The sequence below is a fragment of the Silurus meridionalis genome, chromosome 12, assembly GCF_014805685.1.
Source record: "Silurus meridionalis isolate SWU-2019-XX chromosome 12, ASM1480568v1, whole genome shotgun sequence".
In the NCBI taxonomy this organism is placed as follows: domain Eukaryota; kingdom Metazoa; phylum Chordata; class Actinopteri; order Siluriformes; family Siluridae; genus Silurus; species Silurus meridionalis.
Genome location: NC_060895.1, coordinates 23915030 through 23933902, shown reverse-complemented (window position 1 = coordinate 23933902; position 18873 = coordinate 23915030). Strand labels below are relative to the sequence as shown.

The 18873-nt window shown below is 38.8% G+C and overlaps 1 protein-coding gene across 4 annotated transcripts in view; it reads right to left on the bottom strand.

Annotated features, from left to right (window-relative positions):
• gdpd5b (glycerophosphodiester phosphodiesterase domain containing 5b) overlaps positions 1-18873 on the bottom strand; it is a 56970-nt gene that overhangs the window by 12063 nt on the left and 26034 nt on the right. For all 4 annotated transcript variants that reach the window (XR_006927465.1, XR_006927466.1, XM_046862386.1 and 1 more), the window contains exons 3-8: positions 7596-7699; positions 5973-6066; positions 4632-4691; positions 4267-4365; positions 2192-2285; positions 976-1121 (exon numbers count right to left, since the gene is read on the bottom strand). Coding sequence is in view for 2 of the 4 variants with exons in the window: in XM_046862386.1 (XP_046718342.1) it covers positions 976-1121; positions 2192-2285; positions 4267-4365; positions 4632-4691; positions 5973-6066; positions 7596-7699 (597 nt within the window). In the remaining 2 variants the exon portion in view is untranslated. The remainder of the gene's footprint in view (positions 1-975; positions 1122-2191; positions 2286-4266; positions 4366-4631; positions 4692-5972; positions 6067-7595; positions 7700-18873) is intronic.

Genomic DNA, 18873 nt, shown 5'->3' with positions numbered 1-18873 from the left:
TCTATCTATCTGTCTTTTCATGCATCTTTAATCTGGTTCTCCATCCATCCATCCATCCTTCCATCCCTATTTGCATTTCCTTATCTTTTCTTTCTTCTATCCACTTTCATCATGCTATCCAACCACCACCCAATTATTTCATCTTCCATCCATCCATCTATCTATCCATCCATCCATCCATCCATCCCTATTTGCATTTACTTATCTTTTCTATCTTCTATCCACTTTCATCATTCTATCCAACCACCACCCAATTATTTCATCTTCCATCCATCCATCCATCCATCCATCCATCCATCCACCCATCCATCCAACTATTATCTATGTATCTGTCTTTCATGCATTATTAATCCATTCATCCATCTGTCCACCAGTCCATGCATCCATCCAACCCTATTTGCATTTATTCATCTATTCATCCTTCCATTTTTCTTTCTTCTATTTATCTGTCTTTTCCAAAAGTTGGACTTCTGATTATAAGGTCATGAGTTCAATTCTCTGCTGTCACTGTTGTGCCCTTGAGTAAGTCATCGCCTTTCTGTCTATCAATCATCCATCCATTGATCTACCGTTCCATACATTAACTCACTCACCCTCATTAACTTTTCCACCTATCCGTATTTCTCACACGGCTGATCTACAGCATCTACAAACATGCGCATTTTCCGTAGAGGTTAAACGTCTCGTCAGTTTGTCTAGACGTCTTAGGCTCAGGTTACATAAAATGGTAAAGTCTTCAGATCGAGAAGTGTGTGTGTGTGTGTGTGTGTGTGTGTGTGTGTGTGTGTATGAACAAATCTGATCAGATAATTATCGAATATTTAATGAGCTCACTAAACCATGCATGTAAAAAATAATAATAATTGTGAGTTAAAAATGCACACAAACAACCGTGACTGTAATTAAATCCGTGCTTTGTTTCCAACTGCAGGTGCAATAAATCTCAGTAAGGTCTTGCCTGAGTGTTGGACTTACCATCGGAGCCCCACGCTGGCCAATGACAACAGGCCTTGCTTTAAGGTTGTGTCGCTCCATGATGCAGGGTGACGTGATGGACAGCGGGGTCAGGTAGAGGCTCAGAAGCACCACCAGGTAGATGAGCACGACCGTTACCTGAAATTCTATAGGACACAACGTAGACTTAACTAGAAGTCGACCGATAGTTCTTAAATTGGATACTGGATAAAAACAAAACTTTACACTCCATGTAAAATTGTACTTTATTCCAAAAAAAGCCACAAAAAACAGTACTTAATTATAGAAAGATCTGCCATATAAAATAAATATATAAATATTTTAATTAATAAATATAATTATATAATCAATAAATTCTGAATAATAAATATAATATAGCACTCTCCGTGCAGCATGTTGTCTCACAGCACGTGGCGTCAGTCATTTGCCTCCAGAGGCCGCTCTTGTAATGACAGCGGACTGGAGGCTGGAAAAACTATTGGTATGGATTTTTTTATTGGTTCCAATTAATCGACAAAACCGATAAAGACTTAACATTGCATTCACATTGCCTACATGCTAATCGTCCGTTAATAATTACGAACTATGATATAGACTGACGTGAAGGAGCGCGAGGTCAGGTAGAGGATCAAAAGCAGCATCAGGTAGATCACCAGAACCATTTATTGAAATTCTATAGGACACATCATAGACTTTTACACTGAATATATGCTAATTATCTGCTAATAATCGGACTTCAAGCTTGATCACAATGTTAAACTTAGGCCATGTTCACACGAGTACATTTTAGTTTGAAAACGCATATTTTTCTCTCCGTTTTGGCCAAATTTTAGGAAACGATTGGAAACAAAAGCCATTTTAAAATGTATCCTGATTAGTGTAGATGTAGAACACATAAGGACCCAAATGAAGTAAATGTTCTCTACACACACACACACACACACACACACACACAGAGAACTATGTTGGTAATAGCTGATGACCCTGAACTGCAGCTGGAATGCCAGCATGTAGTTAAAACTCAACAAACACACCGTTGGAAAACACTAATGTACAGGGATTCAACTAAACGCTATTTCACATTAACCAGCCACCTCATTCAGCAACACCGCAATGTCAAAGGCATCCTGGAATGTGGTGTTGCACCTGCAGTAATTATTAACATCAGTTTGATTAGGGTGAGGAGGTGAGAGGAGGAAAAAAAAAAAGGACTTACTGGTTTTCTCGGCTCGAGCAACTTGTCCAGCCACCAGCCAAGCCAATGCTGTAACTGCAGCAAGAGCACCGATGTGCAGGAATGGTCCTGTGGCCTGATACACACACACACACAGACACACACACACATGCACTTAGTCAAGTGGAGATCTGGGTAGTGGGCCATATCTATAGCATGCACTGATTCTAATATTTTGGACAAAAGTATTTAGACACCTGAATTTGATAAATTATTGAAATCTTTTCGCTTGAACAAGTAGTCCCAAACTAGATCCTGTGCACAAAGCCAGCTCCATGAAGATATGCTTTACATGAGTTAAAAGTGTGTGGAAGATCTCCTGCTATAGAGCTCTAAACCCTATCGAAGACCTTTAGGATGAACAGGAACCATAGGCCTTCTCACCTCTCCTACATCATGCCCTGACTTTACTAACACTCTTGTGACTGAATGAATTTCACACAAATCTCCTTCAAGGCCAGTGATCCTGTTCCATTCCTCTTTCCGGAACCTGTCTGATTCATCTTGATGCCCTATCTCTGGATGTTTTTTTTTTCAACTGGAAACCACTTTCCAGCTGAGTATATTCTCCATATAAACAGCCTAAAGATCCATGAGGTTACTGTGGAGGGTTCAGCTCAAGATTCATAAAGATGGATCTAGACTGTAAATATTATAAAAGGTTTGATAAACTGTTCAGGACCATTGTAGCCATTGACGGGTTCGGAAAAAAAAGAAGAAGGAGGCAGGATCAGGAAAGACAAGTGCATCTATTGCATTAGCATAGAAGGAGGTGGGAGCTTAGGGGTTAAGGCATTGGTCTTTGGCCCTGAAGGTTGTAAGTTCAAATCCCAGCCACACCAAACTGCCACTTCTGGGCCCCTGAGCAAGGCCCTTAATCGCATAGTTGCTCAGTTGTATGTATGAGATAAATGTAGGTTGCTCTGGATAAGGGACATCTGGCAAATTCTGTAAAGGTAAATGCATTATATATTTATTATATGTATTAACATACATTTGCATAAAGCATCCATATTCGTCCATGCATATGTTATTAGAGTATAAAAAACTTCAGAAGTACTAATTTAAGGTACATTTAGAACAGATAAAAATGTGCGCTCGATTTGCGATTAATCACAAGTTAACTTATGACAATCGTGCGATTAATCGCGATTAAATATTTGAATCGATTGACAGCCCTAATATATATATATATATATATATATATATATATATATATATATATATATATATATATATATATATATATATATAAATATTGGCACACCTCAATGTGCATTTAAGAAAAGATGTAGATTTATGTAAAATTTTATTGAATGGACATTCAGTGTCTCCCAGATGAGGACAGGTTTCTTTCGAGGTTTTATTCCTTAGATTGTCTAAGGGTGTTTTTCATCGACATTGCCGTCAGTTGTTAGTTTATTAGGGATAGACTTCCAGCAGTTAATTAAACTGCTTAGAGAAAAGTCCATTGTTAAAAGTCCTATACAAAAAAATAACGGAATTTGTGTAAACGATTAGGAAAGATGGGAATGGGTTAAATTTGTGGATCCATTTAAAAGGATAAAAAAACTAAAAAGTTATTATTATATTAATAATTAAATTAAATCTTAAATTAAATCTCAAATCCACGTTTTAAAATCTTTATAATAAATAATAATAATAATAATAATAATAATCATAATTTCTATTCTTGAAGCACAGTGAAGACGGTTACTTGTGTCATGTTCGCTCCACAGGTGCCTAAAACATATGAACATAACAAAAAGGGAAGAAATTAATTTTTTTGGAGCCTGTTTTTTTTTTTCTTCTAATACAGGTACAATTTTATTGATATTTTATCCATATTTAAAACCTGAAATGCCAAAAAACAATCTGTAACTCAAGGATTTTTAGTGAATTGAATTATCATTATACCCGATGTACAGTATATTTACAAATTCTTCCTGGAGTTTCTCTGAGATTTGTGTTCTACAGCCATCAACATGCCCTTATAATAAATGTACAAATAATATAACAAACAGTTTCTTTCTATGGACTGAATACGGTGTACCCACTTGTAGAGAGATGGAAAAGATATCCCACTCTTCGCTCCATAGCTGACTGACGGATATCATGCCGATGACGGTGGTCAGTAAAGCTGCGCTCACGCCGATCTACGAGAAAAACACACGGGTCATGAATTTCGACAGATCGATACGTGCACCTGAGCGAAACAACGTGGACGTCCGTCTTCTCTGTATTTTGACAACAGACATAAATTCCCCAAGGCCAGTATGGGCCAGTATGACCTTGTGTGCTGATTAGTTACAGACTGTTCAGCTTCAAAAACACACAGAAACACACACACACACACACACACACACACACACACACACACACACACACACACAGGGTGGGCTTATTGTTATGCAACTTGTACCTTGTGAATCCAGTGCAAGTTCAGCTGCTGTCCAACTGCAATGTGACACAGAGCCAAAATCTACAACAAAATAACGAAAAAAAAAATCACCAAACCCTAGAAAGAGAAAATCACCAAAACAATAACAGGAGAAATATATATACTTTTTTTTTTCACAAAGGTTTGTATGTGCTCCACTCTTCTGGGAAGATGTTCCACTAGATTCATTCAGCCACAACAGTGGGGTGAGGTCAGGTGTTCAATAGGGTTTAGAGCTCCATAGAAGGAGATCTTTCACTCCAACCCATGTCTTTATGGAGCAGGCTTTCTGCTCAGAGGAATTATCATGCTAAAACAGGTTTGGTTCTTCTAGTTCGAAACAACGGAATATTTCATGCCACACATTGAAGAGACGTCCTATACACTTTTTTCTCTCCAACAGTTCGAGGAAGAACCACATACGTCTGGAAAAATCAGACGTCTGCCAAAAATCTACCAATATCCTTTCTAGCAAATGAAACAATTTGTTGCCATGGTAACAAGGCACACATTGTTATATTTAATTGCATGTTAGCACTTCTACCAGCTAAATGGTTTTCTTGAAAATGCAAATCAATACCATATTCAGAAGGTTGCCAGGTCAATGGTTTTTTAGCTTAATCAACTACCTTCCATTTCCTGAATTGATTTATTTATTTTTTGCTCTGTAATTAAGCAGTTGAAGGTCATGATTTGATGATTGATCAGGTTTTTGGAGAGGATTTTGTGAATTATTTAATTAACTTAATATTAAAAAATACTTTCATCATGCAAACCTGTTGTTTTTCCTAAAAAAAATGCTAACAACAACAATAATATTAATAATATCGTATCCCCAGTATTAATAATATTATACTAGCTTCTAGCTTCCTGGTCGCGACATTACCCCCGCTGGTGACGCCGCGCTTTCCGTTGGAAGGATTACACAGGTGATTCAGAGTGTAGACAACGCGGAAGCGTTCCCAAAGCCTTGTTGACGCAGCTCGAGTTCCTGGAAGGGAACTGATTTTACTACCACTGTTGGAGCTGAAAAAATCTCACATGGATCTCCACAAAACCTAGTGAGACATCTTCCCACAAAAGTGGAGCCTATTATAACAGAAAATGAGGACAAAATGTTAAAAAAAGGCCAAGCTCAGGTGTCCACATACTTTTGTCTAAATTGTGTATTGTTTGCTCTGACAATAAAGGGTGAGGTGAAAAAACAACTTCAAGAGATATAGAGAGAAAGTGTGTGTGACAGAAGGTGAGCTCCTTCTTCCCAAGCTATGTAGCAGATTCAGCACCTTGGAGGTATGAATACCAGGCAGTCCGACAGCTCACCATTAAAAATGCAATATAAGTGAAGCCTGCAGCTGTTGTGGCCAGTATGGGAACTGTTCCATCACTCCACTCGCCTGACTGGTTATATAAATACCTGGAAGAACAGGGTGTGTGAGAGAGGAAGAGAAAAACACAGCTCATCATTATACACTATGCTGGGAAGTGAAACAGTGAGTCATGGAGATGTTCTTCATAACTCATATTCATATACACTACACAGGCCAGTGCCTGGAGAATGATTTCATAAATCCATCCAGGAATCCATTATCACTTTATACAGGTCCAACTGACACCTTACAATAATCCTTACTGACACCTGATGCTAAAGAGATGCTTATGGTTTATTTACTGTCTGGTTCCTGCATGCAGGAGCTCTCATTGCAACCACAACTATTTATCAGAACAAAAGAATATGTATATATTAGAGAAAATAAGATTCAGCGATTTTCATCGGGATAAAAGTTAACGATGTGATGCATTATTGTGATACGGACGTCAAAAGCTGGCGTTCGTATCACGATGCATTGTTTTTAATATATTTGCATATAAAAATTATTTAATTATTAATAATTATTAATATATGCGTTATACTTTTATTGTTTTAGGAAGTAACCAATAATTTGTGACCAGTATTTAATATGTAGATTAATTTCTCCTCGCTAAACTGTTCTCTAGCGCGTTCTCTCAGAACTATATATGACGCATCACGACACTACTGAGATCGAGGCGTGTCCTTAAAGGCATATAGAATACAGATTAACATGGCAGAGGTAGAGCTGTAACTTTCTGGAGACACAACAGGAAAAGAACATCTGGTTTGTTTTTAATTTCAATTTTTTCTGTTTTGCACTACAAGGGCGTGTTTGTTGAATGCGTAAGAAGTCAGAAGGCACTTAAGTAAATTGATGATTTACTGTATGTCTGAACCAAAGTGAACTATCTGAACCCTATTGAATTGCAGAGCATCATATATTTCAGTTGCAACCATATTGGATTGAATCGCAATGTTCTGAATCGCATCGCATCAGTAGCTGCTTTATTTGTATTGTATCTTTGGCTGTGCATCGAGACGTAAATTGCATCAACCTCAGTTATGAAGATGCACATCATTTACTGTGTGTGTGTGTGTGTGTGTGTGTGTGTGTGTGTATATATATATATATATATATATATATATATATATATATATATATATATATATGTAGGTGTCTTCTTTGTGTGTAAATGAGCCACAAGTGCACTATGGGGACTCATTGTGGGGACCCACTATGGGGACTCTTAATAGATTGTGGACACAAGGCCATGTTATAAGTTACAGTTATAAGTTACTGATTAGTGATTTACTGTTTCTAATTTGGTGCATCTTAATCACAGTATTGCTTATGTTGTCGATTTGACCTTTATTTTAGCCAGGTCATTCATAATGTGACCACACAGGCAGAGCATTTACCCCAGACGACATTCAGACCATGACAAACACTTTACAATACAACAAAGTAGTTTTTTTTTAATTATTATTCTGCTGACAAAGCAGCTTTACAAGCACTCTGAATAGCAGTCTATATTTAACTCCGTTGTGACGATTGTTAGACGCAAATAAAAGTCGCGCGAATTGAAACTTACCAGTTAAATTCGCCGTAGTCATTGCTCGCCTCCAACCAGAAGTAAAGCCAGAGCAGCAGCAGCGTGAACGTCCCGAAGAGGACGAGGGTCCACATACACTCCCACTGAGAAAACACACACGCATATAATTCAGTTAATGACATTCAAATGGGTGCAAAAAGTGTATATAAATAAATAAATAAATAAATAAATATTGCAAATCGCAAAATGCTTTAGTAAAAAATATTTGGATTGTTGCTGCAATAGTTAAATAAAGCACAGCTTTTTTTATGCCGTTATTTAATCCTATGCCCTGTTGATTAGTGATCAGAGAAGAACTTTCAGATCAGTGTGAGCTAAAAGTGGAAAGAAGTAGTAACTCATTGAAGACCTATCAAGGATATTACAGCCAATCACTCTACACTCTTCGCTTAGAATGCATCAGACACTGACTCTTGATAAACCAGGAAACCAGGCACCGCTCATCAACTACCCAAAACTATTCCAAAAGTAAAGCATGATGGTGGCAGCATCATGCAGTGGGGGTGTTTTTCTGCAGCAGGCACTTGTAAACTGGTCAGTGTTGAGGGAAATCTGAATGGAGCAAAGTATTTATATACAGATACAGATATATACAGATAAATATATATATATATATATATATATATATATATATATATATATATATATATATATATATGTATAACTGATGAAATATCTAGCAAACTTAAAAAATAAATATCACTGAATACTGAATTAAGGCTTTTTTTTCCAGTATTGTGAAAAACATTATTTTAAAAGCAGAGAATTTACAAGTGTAATATCGGTTGTTCTCTGAAAAACTGAGACTGTGTTACTGGTTACACATGTGAGATCTACAGTGAGTTCTTCAAGATGCTGTTTTGAGATCAGGACGTAGTTTATTTGCTGAAACAAGAACCGTGGGACAATCTCAGCTCAGGATAATCTTCTGCTTTCAGCCTGTAATTACTGCAATTATCTACCTGCGAGATCCAGCTGTATAGTGAAAAGCAGCTAACTAATGATTAACACTGAAATACTGTACACAAGCCGGACGGCATTTCTCGCGCTGCCCACTGTAGAAATGAGACGTATAAATAATGCATTTGCACAAATACGCCTACATGAACCTGCTTCCTTCAGGCCGTGGGTAGTCATGTGATATGAAAAATTTAAGCGCACACACTCACACACACACACACACACACACACACACACTACTTCGAGTAAAGAAGAAGTGAGCACAAATATAGCATGATTTGCTTCAGTACATTTGTTGGAACCGATTCAATTTAAATGTATATTGTCATCCGGGAGGACCTTTATGACCTACACACCACACACCACACACAGATCCTATTTTTGCCTGCCATAATTCAAATAGAAACACACACCCACACACACGTACAGAAATGTGACAGCACGTGACAGCACAGGAAAGCATATCTACATCCCGGCATGTGCACAGATACAGAGACGTGGTTACGTAAAAGGCAGAAAGCTGGAGATGGAACAAAGGGCAAAAAATATCACCTGATTCACATATCAACACCAACACCAGCAGCGGTAGCAGGACCAGAGCTTTGGATTGTTTCAACCAACATCTCAGATGTTACGTTAAAACACTTTGTACTTAGCAGTCATGTTTAAAACCTGTCTCTCGATTCAGACAAGACTGTCTGACCGTCTTATTTTCTTTGTTTATTTGGTGGATACTTTATTGAAGACTTAAAAGCAGTGGTGGACGGCGAAAAAAATTCGTATTTTACAGAGTGCACTTTTTCTTCTATTTAAATACAGGGTTTGTGTTCTTTGTCCACCGGATTTTGGAGAAGAAAGACTCATTGGGTGAACAAGATGCTGAATTTATGCCATTTGGCAGAAGACTCCTTATCCAGAGCATCTTCCATTAAAGTCTCCATTAATAAATCCAGTTTAAAAGCTCTGGAAGAGGTATGTTTGCCAAATTGCTAGAAACCCAGCTATCAAGTGAAAGTTTATTTTGCCAACAAGGTGCCAGAACAATAAAGAGTCTTAAAGCATGGCTTCCTTCTACCCTGAGAGATGATAGGGCCATTGGAGCAGTAGTAGAGAATGGAGAAGGCATGGTGCAGTGGTAGAAGATAGAGGTACCATGGTGCAGTGGTTAAAGATGGAGGGATCAGTAGCATTATCGCATTCATACAAATGAGCAGTTGCGGGTCAATTGCCTAGCAAGGGTCAGGTGGCACAACCTTCTCATAAGAAGTCTAACATCCTAACCATAGAGCTACCCATTCCCTACAAAGTACCAGTAGAGGGGGCTTAGCAGTGGACTGGTATGGGAGAACCTAGAAATGTTAAAAACACTCCATGTGGATGCATTCAGAATCAGTTATAGAGGTTGAATATCTTTCAGAGGTAGAACTGACAGCAGCCTGGTGCAGTGGTCCAGTCTTGAGATGATGAGGGACTGAACAAGCACCTGAGTGGCCTGTCTGGCCAGAAACAGACTGATTCTCCTGATGGTGTAATGGTGTGTTAGATCAACCTCATTCAACAGCACCATGATGACCAATTTTTTTTTAAGTCTAACAATAACAAGTTTGATGTTTTCAAGATTTTATTGGGTAGCAATGGATTTTAAGACGCGCAGTTTATTGATTATTCTAACCAGCGAGTCACATCTTTGCTGATCTTATTGGCTGTGCTTTAAGGGACCGTGAAAGCTTAGTGGTTGAGGCATTGAACTTTGTATCCGAAGGTCATGAGTTTAAATCACAGCCACACAAAGCTGCCATTCCTTAACCCCATAGCTGCTCAATTGTATGAATGAGATACATGTAAGTCACTCTGGATATCTGGAATCTGCCAAATGCTATAAAAGGAAATAGGAATGCTTTTAAAAGAGCGATTATCTCATTTATACAACTGAGCTGTTGAGGGTTAAGGCCTTTGCTCATGGGCCCAGAAGTTGTAGATTGGTGGTGCTGGGATTTAAACTCTCAAATTGTTTCTAAGCACTAGCTGATGGTTTAACAGGGTGGTGGGGTTTGAGCTAACAAACCTTTGGTGGTTTTGTAGTTAGGTTTGAGCTAATAAACTTGAGGTGGCCCTTTGGTGGGGTTTGAACTAGCATAATCTGTGGTGGGGTTTAAGCTAACGACCTTTTGATCAGCTAATTCAAGCGTAACCTGCTGAGCCATTTTATATGTCTAATACCTATAATAACTGGTAATCATGTCTATAACTCCTAATACGTTTCTGCATTTCAACATTATTATTTATAGCCAGAGCGATTTACAAATATTTCATTTATACAGGGTTAAGACCCTCACTCAAGATCTCAGGAGCTGTAGCTTAGTGGTGCTGGGATTCAATCGGAAGATCGACATCTTAAGCACTGAGTTTCAACTTCCCAATATTTGATGAAAGTAGCACAAATACAAAACCACCTTCTGTACACAGTATTGCCACGTTCATAACAACCAATTGCAATCGCAAGTGTTTTTGTCGGTTGCCAAATCTCTATACAATTTTCTAGAATCGATTTAGGTTTTGTAGAATCCAGCAAAAATCTGTATCCACAGGAAGTATGTTGATGCCTTAAATCACGTATATGTTTACAGTTTATAAGAACACACCAGGAAGTCATTTAATTCGCTCGTCAGCAGCAAAAAACGGCTGTGGTCTTTGACCCTGTCAAGAAAGTGAGTGTGACCTTTATTTACTTACCTTTTTTTATTTTGCTAAAATCTGGACTCTTTGGACAAAAAGTATTGGGACACCTGAATTTTTTCAGCCATATGCAGTTCTTCCCCAAACCACAAGGCAGAGGTGGAAAGAGTAATCAAATAACATTTTATTTATTTTTTTACACATCTATTGTAGTTTAAAAAAAGGACGAGGAGATATAAATATCAAACATTTTTTTAAATTGAACACCTTTATAAATTAAAATGCACTAAAATCAAAACAACAAAAAGCTCCACAGTCAATGATTTGAGTCTAATGTGAGTTATGCACTTTTGTAGCAAAACATAAATAAATCTCCTGTTATAATGTCATTTATGATGATGAGCGAAATCACGAATGCAGATTGAGAATTCTGACTTTCGCTTTTAGCTGCTTTACTGGCGTCTGCCTCGTCTGTCTCTGTCTTTCTTTCTGGTGAGTTCAGCACGTTTGTTCTCCGTCCATCAATCGATCTCTTTCGATCGATTTAGTTCCCTCTTGCTTTATTTTTATAAAAAAAATGTTCTCAGTGTGAATTAAAAGGTAGTTAAATACAATATGAACAAAACATACTTAAGTAAATCTGTCTTTTTACTTTTATTCAAGTAAAAAAAATCATTTAAAAATTTGAAGTCCACAAAAAAATGACTAATTAAAGTAACGCAAGTAAATTTTGATAGTTTCTTTCCACCTCTGCCACAAAGTTGGAGGTGCACAGTTTTTTTCATGAAATTCTCCCTTCAATTGAACAAGCAGATTTAAACCTGTTCCGGCTGGACAATGACCCTATGCACAAAACCTGCTCCATGAACATATGCTTATGTGGCGAAATATTGTGTGTAGTAAATATTGTTTAGTTCTTTCTCCTGATAAAACTTCATGTACACAAAGAGAGTCTACTTTATTAAATGATATTCGTTACAGCAATTATTATTCTTTGTATAAAAATCCTTTAAATTAACTACCATGCAGATTGTTTTGAAAATGTGAATGTGTGTGTGTGTGTGTGTGTGTGAGAGCGAGAGTATAATTTGGCTGACAGGTGGAGCAGGATTAAACATAACAGGACAGTACGTTCAGCTCGGCTTGCAAAAAACAAGACTGCTGATGCTGTAATTCAGTCATTAAAGAGGCCACGATACACGCTGTGCTCTTCTTCTGCTCATACCCTGTGGGGCGAAAAAAACAAAACAGGTAGCAGGTCACTGTGGATCCTGCATACAGGATCGTCCTGTATCGTATTTGTCTTGGGAGTGAGCTTTACAAACATGATCTATAATTTAAACTTCTTACTAATTATAGTAACAGGGGCAGTTGAGCCACTTGGATGAGCCGAAATAGAGAGTGGCGCAGGAAAACGGGGGATTTTGGAAATTGAAGCTGCCCAACCTGGGGCGTGGGCAATTGTTCGGAACCAGTGTGAATTAGTTTAGAACCCCTTGTCATTGGTTATTACGGAGCAGTGGACTGGTGCAACGTACATCATGATTTCCCGCTTCCCTGCGCCACCCTGTGCATCCAAAAATCACTCCAGGGCACAAAATTTGAGCGAAAATTTGAGTTTTAATTTTAAGCTCAAAGTAAAAGAATGGAATTACAATACTAACATGTCGTTCGACGGTCATGAACCAGAAACTACCCGATTTGTATTTGAGTAAAAGGCAGTTTTCAGTGTGCACTCGGTGACTGTGTTGTGAGAATGAGCATGTTGAGACTCACGAAACGACGCTACACATTAATTATTTTGATTGGCTAAATGGATGCATTCCTTTACCACAGTTAGAAGCAGCTCTATAACCGCTGAGCCGAGTTCCTGTAATAGCTTGACGACCCATTTAGCACCAAAATGAAACCTACATTCTTCCTGAAAGTGATAAACAGGCATTCTTTTGGTTGGTGTAGAAGTTAGGGTTAGCAGGGTTGTCAGTATTAGAGTCATGGTTAATTTAGAAGTGTTAGAGTTAAGAGTTTGGGTTACGGATAGTAATAGCGTTTGGAGGATTAGCTTTAGGAGGGCTGGGGTTCGGCTTTAGTTTTAGGCTTAGTAATGGGTTTATGGTAGGAGGGTTAGTAGAGTTAGGGCTCAGGGCATTGGGGTAAGAAGGGTCTAGAGGGTTAGGAACATTAGGGTTAGAAAGGATAGATGGCTAAGGAGAGGAAGGTTAGGGTTAGTAGAGTTAGAGTTAGAAGATTTGGAGGGTTTAGAAGGTTGAGGTTAGGAGGGTTAGGGTTCAAACGTTTAGGGTTGTTCAGAGGGTTAGGGGTTTAAGAGTTAGAGGGTTTGAAGGGTAAGGAAAGTTAGGATTAGGAGGGTTCGGGTTAAAAGGGATAAAAGTGAGTAAGGAGGATTAGGAGGGTTAGGGTTGGATTTGTGTTTAGGGTTAACAAAAAAGTCAAATCTACAGATTCTTCTCTTCTTAGTTAGAAGTGCAACTATTTCTTTAAACCGCAAGCACTGAGACATTTATCACGTTGTCATTACAAGATGAAAGCTGAAATAGAGAAAGTCTGTGGGAAAAGGAAGTAAATGTGTAACAGCATGCTAGCATCACAGAACTGACTAGCGGAAATCAAAAAAATTGTTGTTTGGTTTAGTTCCAGTCAGCAATGCCAAGTGTGTTTGATGATTTGATCACGTTCATCACTCACAGATTAAACACATTACGAGTGTTTCAGTGCAGCCGCGCCCAAGTAACAGAGGCTGCTAAAGTGCGATTTAGGGCAAGTCCAGGGGGAGAGTGTTGTGAAATCCAACCTACATTTTGGGGATTCAAAGCTAGGCACAAAACAAATGAGAAACATTGGAATCAGGAACTTAATCAGGCTTAAAGAAAAGCACCAGCAAGCAAATGGAAATATGTTCTTAATTAAGATTTTGAAAACAGTCAACTGTGAGGTAATTTGATTGTATATCGTGAAGCCGTGACACTGTAACAACCTCTGCTTTGACATCGACACAACAGGACATAGGAATAATGCTGATCCATATGTCAACAAGATACATGACATGAATCCAAACAGAGCAGAGTGCCCTGATATTCAGGCTTCACAGTCCATCAGCTCTGGAGAACAACACTGCCCTCCTGTTTACGGGCCCTTTGTGCCCGTGCTAAAGAACTGGGTAAATGGAAAATCTCTCAATTATTACTGAAGAGGGATCCATTTTCAACAGGACAGACTGCGTTTAACACAGAACTACACACACACACACACACACACACACACACACACACACACACACACACACACACACACACACACACCTCATTACAGGTATGAGCTGGATAGTTAGATGAAATAAGAGGCTTCAGCAGACGTCTATCTTTATCCACAGTACAGTCATTGTGCTCAGAGACCAGAACTACGGGTGATGTGTGAAACACCATCCCTATACGTCTAATCCAGCTTTTGTCTCACTGCCAGAGATTGTATCTTGGTTAATTAAAAATGGATACCCAAAGACGGGGCCAAACAAGGCTGGAGTTTAAGGAGGCACACAAGGGCAGAACCTCGGTTCTCCGCTTCACAAGTGTCCGGACACGGTACTTTTATTGCACTGACGACATCTGGACCAGGACTTTAGAACCTAATTCAACATTATTCAACATGATTCAGGGTTTATATATGATTCCATTTTCCACACATATGTGGTTCATCATCAAACTGTTACCACAAAGTTGAAGGCACAAAATTGTCTAGGACGTCTCTGGATGCGCTTGTATGAAATTTTCACTTCACTTGAAGACCCAAACCTGTTCCAGCATGACAATACTCTTGTGCACAAAGCCAGTTCCATAAAAATATGCTCAAGATCTTCTGCTCTAGAGCTTTGACCTTGACCCTATTAAAACACCTTTGGGATGAATTGGAACGGCACCCCATACCTCCTCCTCAAATCTCTACAAAATCAAGTGTAACATCTGCCCAGAAGAGTGGAGGTTATTATACTACTGAATAGAGAATAAATGTGGAACGGGGTTTTCAAAAAGCAAATCTTATTGTCAGCTGAACTTTTATCTATTTTTTGTAGGTTAGATTGAGGTTTAAGGGTTGTGTGTGTGTGTGTGTGTGTGTGTGTGTGTGTGTGTGTGTGTGTGTGTGAGAAAGAATGTGTATTATTCCGAAAGCCGAGCTGCCATTCAATAGTCAAGGCTAAGCTGAAATTGCTGACAGCACATATTAGCTCTGAGGGCCAGAACACAACAGGAAACAGGTCACTGTCTCACAATTCCTCCTGAATGGAAAGCTGTAACTTTCTCCTCGCTGTGTTTCCGTACAAACCGGTCACATGTTATGCCATTAAACCATTTTTTTAAGGTTTTGGAGAGCCTTGCTTATCTGATTGCTAGGTTGAAGAAGTTCATGCGAGAATATGTTTGGTTTCCGATACAGACCTTTTACATTTATTTCATTAAAGTCAGTATTTTAGTCAGTATGTCAGGTAGTAACTCAGTATGTATAGTCAGAAACACCACTTCATAGATAAGACAGACAGTAAGTTTTTGGAAACTGTTGTAATGTCTGTAAATATTTCCATTAAACTTTGAGACAAAATAAATTGGTGTGTAAGTAATTATGTCCAAAAGTAAACCAATAATTCAGTATTTAAGTCAGTCATCAATTTACTCAGTCAGCAAGTAATTTGACTGAAATTGGGGCATCCAATGAAAAAGTCAGAATCTAAGCCTGTTAGTACATCAGTCAGAAATTCAGGAGTTATGTAAATACATGTGGGAATCTAAAGATATGAAGCTGAGGTCAGAGCGCAGGGTCAGCCATGAAACAGCCCACTTAGAGCACAGAAGGTTAAGGGCCTTGCACAAGTGTCCCAAGAGTGGCAACTTGGGGATACCAGGGCTCCAATCCCCCGACCTTCCGAACAGTAACCACCGCTTCCCCAAATTAGTAGTTACAGACTAAGTGTCAGTCAGTCAACAATATTTTATTTAGTCAGTAATTCAGTAAATATGTAATACCAGAAGGTGGTCAGTCTGTCATTAAAGATTAATCTTAATTTAAAGTACGAAAGTAATAAATTAAATCTGTCACTTAGACTTCCAAGAAGTCAGTAAGAATGTAAAAAAGTCAGTAACTGTACATGTTAGTAAATCTATCTATCTGGCCGTGTGTCTGGCTGTCTGCCCGCCTGTCTGTCTCTCTGGCCGTCTGCCTCTCTGTCTGTCTATTCATATATTTAGTTCTTTATTAAAAAAAATTCACATATCAATGTCTAATCTTGTTTCAACTTTTACATGGAAAAAGTAATTCAATTGCAGGTAAAAAACTCAAATGTACCGTTTTACCCATTTAACAAAAAATAAACAAAAATACGTATTCTAACAGAGGATAAAGTCAGGATACCCTGCCCCCTAATAGCTTGTGTTTCCCCCTTCGGCTAAAATAACCTCAGTGAGACACTTCTTGTCGCCATCTCCCAGTCTCTACATCGGTATGAGGAAAGTTTAGCCCCGCTCCTCAACGCAGAACACTTTCAGCTGTGAGATGTTTGAGGAGTTTCTTGCATGTACAGCACGTTTCAAGTCACCCCACAGCATCTCAATGGGATAAAGATCTGGGTTTTTACTTGCCAATTCCAGGACTCTCCATTTCAGTTTCAGCCAGTCCTTGGAGGATTTACTGGTATGTTTTGGGTCATTGTCATGTTGCAGGGTCCAGTTCCACTCCAGCTTAAATATCTTTTACAGGTGGTCTCACATGTTCCTCAAGCACTCTTTTATACACAATAGAATTCATGGTGGATTCTATGATGGTCATCTGCCCAGGTCCTGCTGCAGCAAAGCATCTCCAAACCAGGACACTTCCACCTCAATATTTCACAGTTGGTATGAGGTTCTTTTCCTGGAATGCTGTATTTGGTTTACGCCAAACATGTCCTCTGTGCCAGTGGTAAAATAATTACATTTTAGACTAAACTGTCCAAAGAACATTATGCCAGATGTCCTGGTTTTTGGTGACTACTTGTAGCATCTTGCAGTCTGCTCTCAGGGTGAACTTGCTTGGACAGCTAGAACCTGGGCATGTTGGCAGTTGGTTTGAATGTCCTCCACTTGTAGACTATTTTCCAGACAGTGGAATGGCTGACTAAAATTTTAAAACCCTTACCAGACTCATAAGCTGCTACAATCTTCTTTCTGAAGGCCTCTGACAGTTTTTTTGATCTCACCATGGTGTTCACTCTCACTTCAACAGTCAGGAGCACACCAAACTAAAAGTCTCAAGTTTAAATAGGGCAAGTCTCCTTCAAAAAGCTGAGTAACGATGTTCTAATCATGTGTAACTGATGTGATACACAGGTGTGTAATTTCAGCCATGTTCAGTGGGAATAAATGTGGGGATGTCCTAATTTATTTCTCACCAAAATTAGTTTTTTTTTTTTTTTTATTATTTTATTTATACTATATGAATCTCTTATTATTGTTAAAATTTATATTAAATATCCATATGTCCAAATATGTAAAAAAACACAGGCTTTCATAGGGTGTCCTAATTTTTTCACATGACTCTATCTATCTATCTATCTATCCATCTATCCATCTATCTATCTATCTATTTTTTTTAGCCATATGTGGTTCTTCCTCGAACTGATCCTCTAAGTTGGAGGCACACAATTGTATAGAACATCTTGGAGCAATATCATGAAGTTTTCCCTTTACTTGAACTGAAGAACTGTTCCAGCATGCCAATGCCAATGTGCACAAAGCCAGCTCCATAAAGGTACATGGGCTATCGTTGAAGATCTACTGCTGTAGAGCTCTGACCTTAAATCCTATTGATCAGGATGAATGTGAACGCAGACTGCACCCCAGGTCTCCTCACCTCACTCCTCCTCCCAGAAGAGTGGAGCAATGGGATTCTCAAAATAAAGCACAAACCAACCTTATGGTCTGATGTCCATAGACTTTTGCTTATATTCTGATAGATAATAAATTACTTTGACAATAAATACACCCCCAAATGTAACTCTCACATGTTTCCCCTCGTACATCCCCTCCTACTGAGAGTTAAGGTCACATTACGGCCATACGTGTTTACCACCGCATCATTTATCAGACATGACTCGCACTCAGGGGGAGTATTAAACTGGCCCTCCTTAACCATCCGCCACAAGGCTAATTCATGCAAAATGCTTTAGAACGAAACTAATTATGTAGTGAAAGTGCCTCCTGAGAGCTCGGTGTGTTCTGGCTTCATTAGTGCGCCCGTAAACATGGCCGAGAGGATTCAAATCACGGCACAGCGATGACACGGAGTTATGCTTGGTTAAAAAAAAAAACACGCCAAAAGACACCCACTCACATCGAGGCCAAGCACCTGGCTTTTTTTTTTACTTCTAAACTATTTTTTTGTGCAGTGACGTCGCTAATCCTAACCTCAGGATGGAGACTCTCCAGTTGGAGACCAGTCTGTGCAGCTCTGGATGGTTCCATGTGAACAGATATCCCTATAAAGATACTGAGCAACTCTTGAAATCTAAATTAATAATATCACCAGTCTGCTACAATGGCTCTGGACCATGAAGAGTGGAATTTAAACGTCCATCACT